The 15,641-nt window shown below is 46.6% G+C and overlaps 1 protein-coding gene across 1 annotated transcript; it reads left to right on the top strand.

The window, feature by feature from the left end:
• Window positions 1-10,928: 10,928 nt before the first annotated feature.
• GPR148 (G protein-coupled receptor 148) lies at window positions 10,929-12,838 on the top strand. The gene has a single exon (XM_015870910.2). It carries the CDS (start codon window positions 10,934-10,936, stop codon window positions 11,972-11,974), a length of 1,041 nt encoding a protein of 346 aa, XP_015726396.1. The 5' UTR covers window positions 10,929-10,933; the 3' UTR covers window positions 11,975-12,838.
• Window positions 12,839-15,641: the final 2,803 nt, after the last annotated feature.

Here is a 15,641-nt window from a genome sequence, read left to right as displayed (position 1 = left end):
CTTCGTTTCCCTGCTTAATTTTGTATTGTTCTTTGTCAGAGTGCATAATTAAGCCCTCTGAAGGCTTTGTTAAAGTCTCAGCCAGGAAACCTAAAATGGAAATACAGGTGAAGTAGCCATAGATACACAGCTTCAAACAACAGAGGCAGGGCAGCAGTAAGGGAGCAGCTATTTCAGTGGCTCTGATGTAAGTCTTTCAGGTGCTGAAGTGGGGATCCATGAAGGGCTAAAATCAAAAAGGCCTCCTAAGTACAAGAGAAATGAGGCACTGGATAATGTTACCAGGACGAAGCGCAAAAACACAGCAGGCTGAGATTCACATACACAGGCAGGGATGCTAAGCAGTGAACAGGACAGCTTGCTTCTCCTGCCTCTGCCCTTCACTGTTGGAATGATGTTATATTGTGTCTGTGAGAGAAAACAAATCACCACCAAGACTCTGCCACTGTTACAATGCAGATAATAGTCTTGTCACAGGATCTCATAAATGAGACCACATGGGCAACACAAAGCACATCACAAATCCTGCCCACAAGAAAGAAACCTCTGCATGTACAGACAGTGGCACCTCTAGGAAAAAGTGTGCTGTGTCCAGGATGCTGGCTGCAACAGCTGCATCTTGGCATACAGTCCTGCTGCCTGCCAGTCCATGTTCTGAAACAGGCAAATAAAAGAATTTCAGAGATAAAAAATGAAGGTTCTGAAATCACCAGCGGTGCCATTGGTAACAATGTCATTGCAAATGCTTGCAGTTGACATACTTGATCAAACATACGTTTTGGAAACAAAACTGCATGTTGGATTTATATCGGCGGTAGCAATTAGTATGTCAAAACCAAGTGTCACTTTAAAGTGGCAAGATGTGTGTCTTAGAATAAAGCACTGGCTCTCAATGGCAGCTTACTAGCAGACCTAGAGGTGCTGTTTGATGTGTGTCTGTTTTGCTTTCTCTCCTCCTGTGTGCTCAGTGGCAGTGGCCAATGCCAGCAGCTTGCTGCCGGCTGCTGCCTGAGCAATGTGATCAGCTGGAAGGCAAAACTCCTGAACACACAACTTGAAGTCTCTTAACAATGTCTGTAGTAAGAATATGGTCTTATAGGTAAGACTCTTTTGATAGCGAAGCGTGAGCATTAATATATTTGCAGTTTCAGCAGAGAAAAGACTAACACTGAATGAACTCAGCCAGAATGCTTCATTAACATATCATGAGTACCGACAGTGCCAAGGTCATAATTTGGTTTGCAGCTACACTAATTACCAGAAGGTTTTAAAATAAGGTCTTTTTATAGGTCTTCTAGCTGCCAGGGCATTGTGAGTGGGGTGATTTATCAGGCGTCAGTCTTTGGATTTTATGCTCTCATGGCATTGATGCTTCCATCGCTCTGGAACAAAACAATCTCTCCCCGGCTGTTTGCTTTTTTGACAGAGGGGCTATTAAAGTTTCCAAGTCAGCTGATGCACCTAGATGGTACTCAAACACATTAAGCTGTTACATTTTTCTCTTCCCTATGGGCAGCAGCCCCTTACCAACCAGCAGCATTGTGTCAGCACAAGGCAGCATGGGGCTGGAAGCCAGGAGCAGCACACCTGTGGTCAGGAGCCTGGAACCGTGGCACTGAACAGTAGCAGGGTGGATGCTGTGATCTCTGTTCCTATGTGCTGGCAGGGCTGGCAAACATGTGAAATAGGATGCAAGCAAGGGTAAGAAGAAGAAGAGCTGCTGAGTGCTCCAACACAGCTATGTGGTCTGCACTGGCAGAGCTGCACAGTCAGTCATATGGAGATAGGCAGCATTCAGAGAGTTTGACCCATCCCTGCACACCAGAACTGGCAAAAGCCAGCCACAGAGTGGCTTCTTCCTTTTGCCCACTAATGAGTTCCAGCCAAGCAGGAAGTCTGGGTTGACACGTAGGTATGCGTGTCGTCACAGAAATGGCACAAGTGGCAGAATGATGGGGACCATGATTTCCTCATTTGTTGCTCCATCCTGACATTCTTGAGTACTAGAAATGTCACGGTGCCTCATCACGCTGCAGGTCTTCATGACCTAAACATGACTTTGAAGTTGTGCATTGTTTTGCCTGATGTGTGCTGCTGTTCCACCCAAAATGGTGCTTTGATGGCAGTCATCTGCCCTTGCAGTAAGGAGATGGAGACCAGACCCTCCACAGCCCAGCACTCTGATACCCTCAGTGCCCCAGGGCTGGGGGCAACAGGCCACAAGAGGCAAGAAGACAGAAAAAGGATCATTGCAGACAGGTAATGATAGTAAGACAGTAACAGCAGTCAATCAGTAACAGGTTACAAGGCCCCAGAATAGTAGGTTTCCTGACAGTGCTTCAGCTGTCAATCAGTACATCACAGGGAAAAGCAAACAAACAGGAACACCCCCTGTTAGAGGGGAAGTGGTTCATGAGCTTTGATGCAGTGGTAGATAAAGTTTGGGAGAAATGGTAAAAGCCTAAAAATACAACATTTGTCCAGACTTGCTGCACTTCCAGCTGTTTTCCAGCTTTGTGATGGAATTCTTACACAGTCTTGCAGCTCTCCCTGCTCACTGCACAGATGGGCAGCTGCAAGTATGAACATGAACCGCTCTGAAATGACTCAGTGGCTCCAGTGTTTTCTGTATTATCACTGTCCTTCAACCAGAGAATCTGGCTCAGAACATCCATTATCTCTGCAGAAGGTACTGAGTAGCTCCCGGATGCATTCTGCCTCATAGCAGGGATGCATCATTACACAGGTGCTCTTGCACTTCAGCACCATCCCAGTCCTGTCTAGTAGGCTGCGAATGTTCCAGAAAGGCTTTCCACTAGATGGCCCTCTACATCAAAGCTTGAGCACAGCCTGTAGATGGGCGGGCAGTTTCTTGGCTTTGAATTTCACTTTAAGCTTTGTCGACAGCAAGAGATTCCAAGAGATACAGACTTTCTGTCCTAAGATTCATGCAGCGGAACTCCAGGCCTGAACCCAGGCAGTGCCGTTCCTGTAACTCTATACCTGTATTAAAATACTTTGTGCTTTTTACTGTCAACCCATATTCAGATCATGTATACTTCAAATCCTCAGAGTGCATCTGGGAGGTTATCTGCCCACAACCAGCCAACCAGAGTCCATTTTGTAGATTCTTCCTTGGAGCAGAACTGAGAATACTTCCTCACATCTGTTGCTCTGGGGCACCTCTTGTTGTCCAAATATCACCTTCCTGTCTGTCTGATTCTCCTCTGATGCTGCCTGCTGTTTAATTGCAGAATGTTTGACACAGGTCTCATCTTCCTGCCATGATATCCTTGCACACACACCCTTCCAGCACTGCTTCTTCCCAAGGGGTGTCTCACAACGCAGTGTCACACAGCTTCAGAGCTTTGTAAATGAGCCTGGTCTTCCTTCTCATTTTGTGAAGGAACACGTGGGCTTTGAGTCTTAGGCTGCTGCACAATAAATGAAGGCTCAGTACAGTTGGAAATTAGTTGTTTGGCTGGAAAAGGGCAAAGAATGGTACTAAGAACTGGTGCCACTGAATACAAGCTTTTGCTAATAGGGTATAATGTAAGTACAGAACAATCATCAAGCAAAGCACAGATGGATTAAGAAGTTGATCCTAAGTGCCTACAAAGAAAAACAAAATAAGGAAATGCATTTTGAAAGGTATTTTTGTGAGTAGTCAAGAACTGGAATATTTCCTGGGGAGGAAATGCAGCCACTTCACAAGAGTGCAGCCGTGTGTTAGTGTGGGCCCTGCAGAGTTCTCTTTGTCTCACTGTGCTGCCTTCAAGGGGCTGAGATCAGTTTCTTTTGCTGAAAAGGGTGGTTCTGCTAAATGGTATTATGATAACATAATGAGAAATCAGAGGAGCTAAGTCTTGACAAGGCGTCCAGCTCCAGTTAATTAAAGTAGAGAAGTCCTACTGTGGTGCCAGGGGAAATCACAGGAACACAGATGGGGAGATTTGATTGCTTACTGGGGATTAGCATGGTTAGTGCATGCTGAAACCAGCAGAATCAGCAGCTGGGAAGAGGTGCAGATGTGGACTGTAGATAAGAAAATCTCTGCATGCAAAGGAAAAGACAGGCCATAGTATTAGCACAGTCTCATTTTTATGGGGGTAGAGTCTGGAAAAAAAAGGATATTTATACCTGGTTGTGACTCTTTGTGGTAAAAGCAGTTCTATCCATGTGTAGCAGAGCCAGGCCCAGGCCAGTCCTGTGTAACAAATCATCCTGATCCAAACTGTACCCAGTCTTCGCAGGCTGGTTCATCCTTTTCCACATTACAAGGTCAGAGCACACCTCAGCACATCTCAGCACAGCCGTGAGAGTCGCGGAGTTGCCTGTCACAGCTCCTCTGATCTCTGGCAGCAATAGCCAGCCTGCCCTAGCCTGGCAGTGGAAGACGTACATCATACAGGATGAGGCTGCAAGTGGTACTCGCTGCTCAAAGCAACCAAAATCCCCTTGTGCCCTGTCTGCACAAAAGACGGTAGTGCAAAAATGTCAGTGGATCACAGGAGAGCATCTTCCATGCTCTTCTTGGTCTGACAGCTGGGCAGCCAGGTATGTAATAAAGAGAACCATGGGGAATGGATAAGGGGTTTGGGTATGGCTCTGTGCATGTGGCCCACACTGGACCCCCACTGGGCCCAGAGCAGGCTGTGCATCTCAGCACATACTGGCAGTAATCTCCCTCCCATATAGTGGCTGTGTCTGGCACCTGCTCCACTGCCTGATATAAGGTCAGCATCTCTCCACAGGCACAGGAATTTTAGAGACCTAGTGCTGCTTCTGCACCTGTGTCATCCAGTACTGCTGCTGTGTCCCACAGCTGGAGGGGCCTCTTGGCTTCAGCAAGGGCTCCTTCCCCTGGTGGGCACTGGGCCTCACACTGAACACACCCTGCACAGCAGGCACCACTCCTCACAGCCCACCATCAAAAGGCATGAGCAGGAAGAGATAACGCATGTATCTCCTTCCACACTGCCTTTCTCCTCTCACTCCTGCTTCTGCTCCAACTCTACCAGTCATGAGTGGTGTTCCCCAGGGGTTGGCATTGGGTCCTGCCCTGTGCAATATGTTCACTGATTACCTGGATGAGGAGACTGAGTGTATCCTCAGCAAGTCTGCAGATGACAACAAGTTGGGAGGGGGTGTAGGTTTGTCTGGGGATAGGAAGGCCCTACAGGTGGATCTGGGCAGGCTGGATGGCTGGGATGAGACCAATGGGATGAAGTTCAACAAGACCAACTGCCAGGTCCTGCACTTTGGTCACAACACTACAGGCTTGGGACAGAGTGACTAGAAGACTGTGTGGAGGAGGACATGGGGCTGTTGGTCATTGCTTGGCTGAACGTGAACCAGCAGTGTACCCAGGTGGGCAAAAAGGCCAGTGGCATCCCAGCTTGTATCAGAAGTAACATAGCCAGCAGGAGCTGGAGTTGTTTATCCCCTGTCCTGCAGTGGTGAGGTTGAGCCTTGAGTATTGCCCCCACTGTCACCAATGTTGCATACAGTATGAAATTCTTTAAGAATTATTAGACTGATGAAAGTTCCACTCTGTGAATTAAACAACCTTTAAGAAAGAAGACTGGTACTGTAAAAACAGCCCTTATTAAGAAAGCTGTTGATGCTGTTTTGTAAATGCATGTCTGAAAAGAAGGCACACAGGAGAGATCCTTAAATCTAGGAATCAGTACAGAATGCTTCTCTCTTGAGGGAGAGCAGGTGGCACCTGGGACTTCATGGCATTTCTTTTTTCTCAGGCTATATAATTCATTTAACCTTTTATTGACATATCAGTCATTCATTCCAAAATCCTGTTCTTTTGACATCCAGCTTAATTCTCAACATTGCACCTGAGAAGCAAGTTAGGTACAAACTTTGTCTTGGCTTTGTGATCACCAAGGTGATGGTATTTGGAATCAGAGAAAGTGATTCAGCCTCAGTGATTGGGTCTTCTCAGTCTCTCAATGCCCTCCGTTTTCTTTAGGAAACTCATTAAAATTCCTCAAAGCTCTTTCAAATCCTTGTTTTCTCCTCCTGTTTTGTTTTTCATTTGACTTCTAAAATCACTGCACTCTGATTTTAATTCTCACACTTGTTTCTTTACTTCCTTACCTCTAGTAAATGACAAGCTCAGTTTGTGAACTTTGCACAGTTACAAGGGCACTGCGTGTGCATCTTATCTATAGCAAATACCAGGCAAGGCATGAAATAGCTTTCAATAATTCTGGAGACAAGTGGAGACAAATAGCTGAGGCACAGAGATAGCTGGAAGTCAGGCTGGGACAGTCAGGCTGTACAGCTCCAGCCGGGGTCCTGGCATTGAAGACTTAAAGAAAAGCTAATAGCAAATATTGGAGGTTTATTAAAAAGTTGTCTTTTAACTGAGTTCCTATTAGAAAGAGAAGAAAATTAAAAAGCCCATTCAGAAATACAGTGTAGGTAATCTGTTCTGACTGCTTGTTTGGCTCTGGCAGCAGCTCCTTTCCTCACACAGTGAACACGGACATGGACAGGACGCAATTATGGCTGGCTGTCCCTGCCTGCTGGCAGGAGCTGGGCTGCTCATAGCACTCAGCTCTTCACAGCACAGATGGCTTCTCCAGCCCTCAATGAGCCCAGAATGGGAGCACTCAGGGAAGGAAACCAAAGGAACTGGTGCAGCACGTGAAGGCTCCTGAGGTCAAAGTTCCATTACTAAACCTGGCTGGAAATATCACCACAAAACAGCAAAGCAGTGAAAATGTTGCTTTAGTTGGACAAAGCCAAGGCTGACCAAAGGCCTTTCTGTGTTGCTGTCCCTGGGCTTGCAGCCAAGTGGATTGGTCTCTGGGGCAGACACAAAGCACGGCATCGTTTCTCAGGCATGGACCCAGCACATGATGCTGGAGCCAGCAGCCCTGTCAGCATCCAGCCTAGTGCAGAGCTGCCTACCTGCTGGCACCCAGGAATCCCAGAGGAGAACATGAGTGTGCAGCATGGTCACAGAGTTCCTCTCATAAGACAGTCTTGCAATGCAGGGTTGTGGAAACCCTAGCACTGCTGAGGTCAGCTTCCCTCTCCTGCACAGTTATGGCCATGGCAGCAGTGGGGTTTCTGTCCCAGTCCCTGGTTAGACTGCATGAAATTCTGCATGAAATAGGGAACTTTCCTGTGTGTGCACACTGAAGCCCATAGCAGCTACTATAAGACAGCAATATTTCTGATTTTTTTTGTTCAATTTAACAATATCTGTTTATACTCAGTATCAGACTATGTTAAAGTACAGTCCTTGTTGGATTTACAGTTCTTAGTATGACCAAAAGCATGCCTTCTTAGATCTCCCAAACTCAGCAGATAAGATAGCTAAGCTTTCACTGGGATACTGACTGAAGCAGAAATGAGTAAAGTGATTAAAAGCATATTATTCACTTTGAAAATCAATATGGACTGTAAATTAAGAGGCAGAAGAGAGGTTGCTAATACAATAGGTCTGAATCAGCAAGATAGGTATAAAGTGCATCCATCTAACACGTTTACCAAAGAACATTAAAAAATAAAAATAAAAAAAATCAATAAGCAGAGCATTAAGGGCAGATTTACAGGAAATTGCAGGAGAATCATCCAGTCTGGTACCACAAAACACTGAGCACAACATCAGTGAGGCAGCTGTCTAAACTCAATACGCTCTGGAGGGATGTTCAGTTTCACTATCTCCTTGCAAGTAGCCCTCGCCACCTTTAGGCTGCAGTGGGTGAGTGCTGAGTGCAGGATGAGCAAAGCTGAGGTGTCCCACATGTGCTACAGCACTCTCTACATGAAGGCTAAGTGGAAGCCCTGAGCTATTTCCCATTTACCACAAGCATACCTGCGTCCAGCCACTGCAGGACAACTGGCAAGCTCACTCCTTTGCTTACACTTCACACTATACACCTGCTCACTCTTTCACAGCTGCATGAAGAGGATTCTTCAAAGCGATAATTACTCTTTTGGTAAAATTCTCACATTCCAATACCATAACTATAGCAGAACTGTAGCTCTGCAGAATACTGCTGCAACAGATTGTCCTGCAGCCATTGCTCTGCAGGGGAATCAGTGGAGAGCAGCTGAAGCTTTGCTAGAGCTGCCACTTCTGCTTTGAACCTCATGGTAGTGAGGATGTCAGTGTCCATTACCCTCCCAATGTAGCTGGAACACCAGACCTGTGATAAGCAGCTTTTATCCCAGGGGAAGGAGTGACTCTGCCATAATGAGCTTTTCAGGCCTCAGGAAAAACATTTTGAATCTGAAAATAGTAACTACTTGCTAGCACAAAAACTCTAAGCAAACAAATCCTTGAGGAATACATTTATAGAACTACAGTGCTGTGTAACATCACTGGGAAATGTTTGACTGCATTACTCCTGTTGAGTATTGCTGAGTATTGTTTTTGCATTTATTTTTCTGTCATCCAAAAGCGTACAGCTGTGATAACAGTGAGTTTGTTCACATTGAATCCTATCCAGATGCTGGAAAATACACCTCTGATTTCATCCAGAAACATGATGATCTTCTCATTAATGTGGCATCTTTAGGACACCAGGGGCTGGGAGGCAGGTTATGCTTCCGCCTTAAGGTATTAACTGTGTTGTGGCTTGTTTATAGATACAGGGTAGAATCTGAAGCCGAATGTATCATCACATCAGTACTGTTCACATACTTTTCAGCAGAGGCAGAACTGAGCCAGGGAAGAGTCCCCTTATGTTTTGCCTATCCAATCACCACAGCCACTGAAATGCTGCTCTTAAAATGATGGTTGTTCTTCCTTCTATCGCTTAGTTCCATATGGTGCAGCCAGTTGAACTGTCCTAACACAGAGCTCCACGGATGCCAGCTATCAGCATGCAGAGAGACGAAATGTGCACAAGTCTTATGACAAATACTGAGTTTCACAGACTGTCTGCTGTGTGCCTTGGCATGCTCTGAGGTAGCACGTCCACAGCACAGCACCACCTCCCACAGACAGAGCCACACTGAATTGCTACGTGCTGACAGTGTTCATACATGCTGGTGGTGCTGGGGAAATAATGGGTACAGTGATGCCATTGTAAGGAGCGAGCTGCATTCCTGCGGCTCCTGCAGCAGCAGTAGGGTCCAGATTGCTTGAGAGGAGGAGGAAACTCATAGCTGGAAAAAGTGTTAGATTTGACAATGCTGAGTGTGAGATGTGCTGGTGGGATTGTCAGGACTGCCAGAAGGGTTTTCTGAACTTAGATACCTTTATTTTTAAAGATAAATAATGTAACTTCAAAGCAGTTGGGCAGGCAGCAGATTTCAATGGCTTATATTTTGACTGCTATCTTGGCTTGCATGAGTGCTACGCTTCAATAGTGAGAGCAATCCTTTGCTGTTTACCATTACTTAAAAAGCTTTGGGAAAACCCTGCACAGCTGGTGAGAAGAGCACCTAGAGCAGGGAGGTGATAAGCCTGTACTCTGTAATGGGATGTGGTAGCAGCAGTGTGCTGCTTGGTGTGGTTTTCAAGAGGGAGGTGACTGCAGGGTTGTGAAAGAAAGCAGTGCTGCTATGGCAAGGAAGACTTCAAACCATTGCAGAACAGCCTCGAAGCAGCCTGGTCAGGTGACAGTCATGTTTCCTTCCTCCTTACCCTGTCTGCGCTCTCTTTTGAGACTGTTAAGTGCTTGCTACCACAGGAATAGTGTCTTCAGCACTATCTTAATCATTGCAAGTTTTCTATCATGCAGAATAGAGTATCTTCCTCAACCCCGGTTTTGTCCCTCTCAGATCCAGCTCATTGCCTGCATGCTCCACAGTTTTCCTGGTCTGAGATGCAGCCAGTCGCTCCTTAAAACTCAGGTCTTTTATAATCTACTTCAAATCCACCACTCTTTTCTGTAGAACATGCAGTTCCAACTCTTGTCATTTGCTCCACGACACTCAAGCAATGTTGCTTGCTTTGCATCATACGGTGACTGTATTAATAACCTTCTTTTGACGGATTAAAATCTTATCAGCCAATGCAGAGCCTATGAAAAAGAGCAGCTTTCCTTCTGATCAGATCACTCCTGGGAGAACATAAAGAGTTCTCCTTCTGCAACCCACATCCCTCACATTCTCTTGCTACACCCCAGGCTCTGAGATCTGGTGGTAAAAGCAGTGCAGCACAGCACAAGTGTGCTGGTCAGCAAGTCAAGCATTGGTCTCCAAAAGGCCATTGGAAATGCCAGGTGTGCTGCAGGGTATGCTGATATGTTACTGCGCATGTTGCTTGTCCCAACGGGCTATAGATTGTAAGTCAGCCAGAGATGAGAATTCAGTATTTGTATGCATCAGTAGAAACAGAGAAGGCTTGTTGTCATTAAATATGATGCTCTGATTCACCATGCTCCATAAATAGAATCATTTAATTCGCAAGAGCCATTCTGATACAATTTTACAACAGGATTGAAAGCCATCTCTATTGATCTCTTCAAATTGATTGTGCTGTTCAATACGAATTGGTGCAAAGCATCATTTGGTCACCTTTATGACTACCCTACATCGGTACACTCGGAATGTCGTTCTGTATCATTTCACATCTGCTGAATTGAGCTAATATCCCATCTGCCTCATTGGAGTGATAATGTTATGAGCTCAGACTCAGATTATGATAATGAACAACCTGCTCATTTCTAATCAGAGAGACAGCTGAGGGATTAGAGTAATTTTAAAGCTTACAAAGGTTCATTCTCTACTAAACATCAGGTTTTGCAGAAAGAAAAGTAACCCTTCGCTTCAGGCAAAATCATCTTTTGGCATTGCAGAATTTGCTTACAGGGCTCCACTTGCTGTCCTTGAGAAGAGCCAACAGAATTGTCTGGGAAGTCGTTTTGCTTCCACAGGCATCCGCCCATCTGAAGATACAGAACAGAAGATCTTGCTTTTCTCCAAGTCATTCATATCAGATTTTAAGAAGATGAGCATCTTCTGTGGGTCAGTAATAAGGATGAATGCATCCCTCCAGAGGCAGTCCAACGTCTCCTCAGATTTGGAAGTTTCTTCATATTATCTGCTGGAGGAGTGGACTCTCAACACACCAGACAAAAATGTGAAGATGTTTTTAATCCCTCCCATCGTCTGCCTCGTGGCAGGTGTCCTCATCATTCCTTCCATCTTGTTTGTCATCTTCTCTAGGTTCAACATCCGCCAGGAGACAAGGTACATGCTGCTGGGGAACGCTCTGCTGTGCGACCTGCTCTACCTCCTGCTCTACACCCTGTCAGCTGTTCTCAGTGCAGCACATGTAAGCCTCCCAAAGGAAGCCTGCGTTCTCCAGTTGTTTTCTCTGGCCGTGGCTTACTGTGGAGGATTGTTCACAGCTGCCGCGATGGTTTTGGACACGTACATAGCTATTCTGTTTCCTCTGCGTTACCTCGTTATTCTGCCTTCTTCACGAACAAGGAAAGTAATTGTATTGCTCTGGGTCTGTTCTGGGGCTCTCCCTGGGGTTTTCTTCCTGGTGCTATCCAGAACTCACAGCTTTGTGCCCTGCGTCCTGGAGATGTGTGCCATTCCAGTCATAATATTGCTAACTCTAGGAGGGACTGATGCAGTGAAACTCAGTTTCTGGCTGTCTGCCATGGTTATTTTTCTCTTCCTGTCCCTAATATTCTGTTGCTACGGCATCCTTTATTTTAAAACCAGGAGATCGGGTATATGGGAGAGCATCTGCTCCAGAGCCAGCGTGACATTCTTAATGCAAAACACTGTGTTCTTCTTTTATTTCTCTCCACTCTTGGTCCTGTTTGTGGAATCGTTCTTGTATGTTAACATTATCATTGGACTGCAGACATCAATCTGGATCTCCCTGACCATCTGTAATGTCCTGATGATTCTGCCTAAAGTTTTGTTCCCCTTTCTATATGGGCTTCGGTACAGGGAGATCTCAGCATCTCTCAGATCCCTCATCAGAATTAAGCATCTTCACGTGGTGTCACCCGCTCCATTGCCATCCTGAGGCAGCACAGCAGACAGCCACATCCTTGCCTTGTCAGAGCATAAACCTGGTGGCAATCACTCAGCTTCTGTCAGAAGGCCACAGGTCTTTCATCACATCACAGCTGGGATTGCAGCAGATGCTGCCCGGTGAAGTTCCAAGCTTTGTTTTGGTGTCGGAGGAGACAGTCAGTCAAGGTCATTTCCACCCTCCTGTGGCAAATACCCTTCTGCGAAACAGAAAATGAAAAACTAGACAGTGTGAAGCAGAGGGGTGCAAAGCAAAGGGGGTAACTGCAGCTCTTGAGAGATCACCTGCATGAGCAAGATCCTTAAACAAGCATGCTGAGAGCAGAATCACTGGTCTTTTTTCCCCTTACAGTGTATTCTTGCAAGGTTGGTAACTGACATACTGCTCTGTAAAACCTTTGCAGGAAGGTGTCTCTGCAAACCACAGCACTATGCTGCACAACATGCTATGCTTTATCCTGTGTCTGCATTATGGGCTCTGCATGACTGCCTGCCAAATGCTGCCTTCCCATAGAGCTGGGCTGCTGGGCAGTCTGGGGGGCAATAAGGGACACTGGGTGGGCACCTATTAGCTAAAGCAGCTGCTCGTGGAGTTGCAGGCTAAAAATTTCCCTTCAAAGAGAAGTGATGTTATTTTCAGTCTAACTGAAATTACCCCAGAGATCTGTTTTGTAGCATGTTCTGCAAACTGCTGTGTCAGCACAGCTGAGGGGAGATATATCTCGTTGTGCAGGTGGGAATGAGCAGGGAAGTGGTGGGGGCTGTTCTGTGAAGGGACCTTCTTGTGTGAGAGCATCATGAAGCTGAAGTTGTTGCAAGTGAATAAACCTTCTTGCATGTTTGTTTTGCTCATGGCTCTGTGCTTCCCACATGTTTACCTGGTGGAAAGTTAAATCACTGAGTAACCACTTTGTCTTCTGGGAAGAAAAAAGAACCTCTTCTTAATGATGTTCAATAAAAAAAGCAGGACCTCACAGCTGCTCCTTACTGACTGCTTTGATATTCCACCCAGATGAAGGTACTGCAGATGCTGTGTTTGTATAAGGACTTTGGTCCCAACCTATGAGGAGGGTCTCCCATAACACTGGTAAGGGTGGGAACAACACCTGTGTGCTCAGCCAGGTGCTTTCATCACATGATTAGGCATGAGGATGCACCCCCCAGGGCTCAGTCCTGGGCCACACTGGTACACCTCTGCCTGGTGGCAAGGGTGCCAGTAATGTATGGGATACTCTCCATGGAATATCCTTTCAAGCTTTATTGGTGGACGCTTGCCTATATTGAAAATGTTCACACTAAGCAGTGAAGAAACCTGTATGAATAGCATGGAGCAAGGTAGGGACATAGCTGACTTGGTATAGCTGCAGGTTAGCAGCATTTGATCTTCCTGCTAACCTCTATTAATCAAATAGCTAACCTCCAGGACAGACTCAGACCAAGTTGCAATGCCAGTTCTGTACCACTGTCCTACATACTTATCCCATGGGTATACACCATTTAGAGGCAGCTGGAAGTTTAGTACAGAAGGACACTGAATGCAGGAGGAAGTGAACTGGTGATAATGGCAACTTTATGTATGTACCAAGCTGGTATATGGAGATATATCATAAAGACCAAGGAAATAGAACTGCTCAGTGGGAATGGCCTTCTGTGAAAGGTGAATATGGTCATCTTGTACATCTCGTTGGACTTGCTCCCTAGAACGGGGGTCTGCCTAAAATAAATTAGTTGAGCTGCAATTAATTGGATTGAACAGGAATCCAAACAAGTCATCCCCATGGAGAGCCAATGCTATTTATTAATCCTTTTGAATGGAGTTCGACACTGAACAGACAGTTTTCTAAGTATATTAGCTCCTACATGGGCTGCTGCAGTGCTCTCTGATGCAGCAGCAATATGTTACTGCATGCACAGGAGAAGCACGTGGTGCACCCAAACCATTTTCCTTTGGGGGACTTCCCACAGCTGCTCACACAGACCCGGGGGGGTCACCCGGGCAGGGTCAGCAGCACAACGTTCCTATAACTCTTCTCATAAATGTCTTGAGTTTCAGCTTAAAAATAGTAAGGCTTCCCCACTCGCAGTGATCAGCAGCCCTGTAAGGATGTCTCTGGAGAGGTCTGGGAGTTCAGGTGGAGGCTACTTACCACAGCCCTGCCAATGACCTCCCCGAGGTCACCAAAGTGAACTTCTTGGTTGTCAGTCTGTCTGCCCAGCACATAAAATGAAATGGAGAGCTGTCGACTCTAACATGTGATGTGGCAGCTGGGAGCAATAACCTCTGAATAAATCGCAGTAGCAGAAGTGTTGTACCTTAAGGTGTATGCTGGACCCCAACCCGTACCCCAAATGTATTCTCCGTTCATTTTTCTCTGCTTTTCTCATGCTGACATCATTACTAAGCCCAGCTGGGTTCACAGCCTGCAGGCTGGGCTGGGAGCTGGGATATGAGGGCTAGAAGCTGGGAGCTGGGAGATACGAGCTGGAAGATGGGACATGGGGATGGGAGCTGGGAAAGCTCCATCTGTGGTTCGTGTGTGATCACTTCCCTGGGAGGTGGGTGTGTGTGACAGTGGGGAAAGCCAGTGACAGGAAAAGGAAATTGCAGGGTTCCTTGAAGCACGGGCTCTGCTTAAAGCAGCTCCACCCTCTCTGACTGCTGGGGGCACAGTGCTGCAGACCTGGCAGACTGTGCACTAACCTTGTGATTTTGGCATCCTCGTGAAACCACTGGCACCAAATGCTTTTGTTTTTCCAATAGTCCTTTGGATTGCAACATGAGAGAGGTGAAATCTGAATGGAAGGAACAAATCTGAGGGGCAAAAAACAACAACCTTGCATGAGCTGCTAAGAAAGCATCAGAGCTTCCAGCAGAGCCTGGTGCAGAGAGTGAGGAGGAGGCCTGGTGCTGGACAGTGAGGATGCCTGGAGCCACATGAATGACAGCAGGGGCTCTGCTCTGTCTCTGCTAAAGAGAGCAACAGATTGTGCATTCTGAAGTGATTCTTCAGTTTGTGCAGCTCTGGGCCCATCCACAGCCTGAGCGCTCTATACCTGGGGTGCAGAAAACCCCCACTTCTGTCTCAGACCAACATGAGAGATTCGATTCTGTTTTTAGTCTTGTTTCGGGCAAAAGGGGACCAGCAGAGAGGGAGAGAGGCCAGAGGGAGTCAGCACTCTCTGATTGCACACATTTGTTTTGTGCGGCGTTTTCTGTTTTTGATTTAACGGTGAGCTGCTCTTTCCAGCAGCGAGGCAGGGGAGGAAGGACAGGAATATGTTCCCAGCCTTTGGCCAAGAGTGTCCCGCAGTGTCCCAGCCATGACCTCTTCTGTGTTTATTTTCCCTTCCCTACAACTGACCCAGATGCTGAGACTTGAGCCTCCAGCCCTGCTGGCATTTTGCACATTTGCCCCTTCTGGTACAGCATGTGATGGTCCCAGGGATCAGGCCGGCTCTAGTACCGAGAACTGTTTTTCTTTCCATCAGGCTGTTCTGTCCGCTGGCGTTCCAGGAAGCCCAAATCCAATAGAAGAAGCCTGGGGGAGCACTGCCATCCAGTGGGGACGGAGCAGGGCTGGGGGCAGATCAGGACACGCTTATGTGCAGCAGCAGGGAGGAGAGAGCACTGCGGACACAGCAGTAACCAGCCCAGAATA

This window comes from Coturnix japonica, chromosome 9, assembly GCF_001577835.2.
Source record: "Coturnix japonica isolate 7356 chromosome 9, Coturnix japonica 2.1, whole genome shotgun sequence".
Classification (NCBI taxonomy): domain Eukaryota; kingdom Metazoa; phylum Chordata; class Aves; order Galliformes; family Phasianidae; genus Coturnix; species Coturnix japonica.
The sequence above is the reverse complement of the archived record's forward strand: the minus strand, read 5'-3'. Positions and strand labels throughout refer to the sequence as shown.

Coding starts and splice junctions, on each gene's coding strand:
- GPR148 (XM_015870910.2), top strand. CDS start 10,934: ATGAGCATCTTCTGTGGGTCAGTAATAAGGATGAATGCATCCCTCCAG.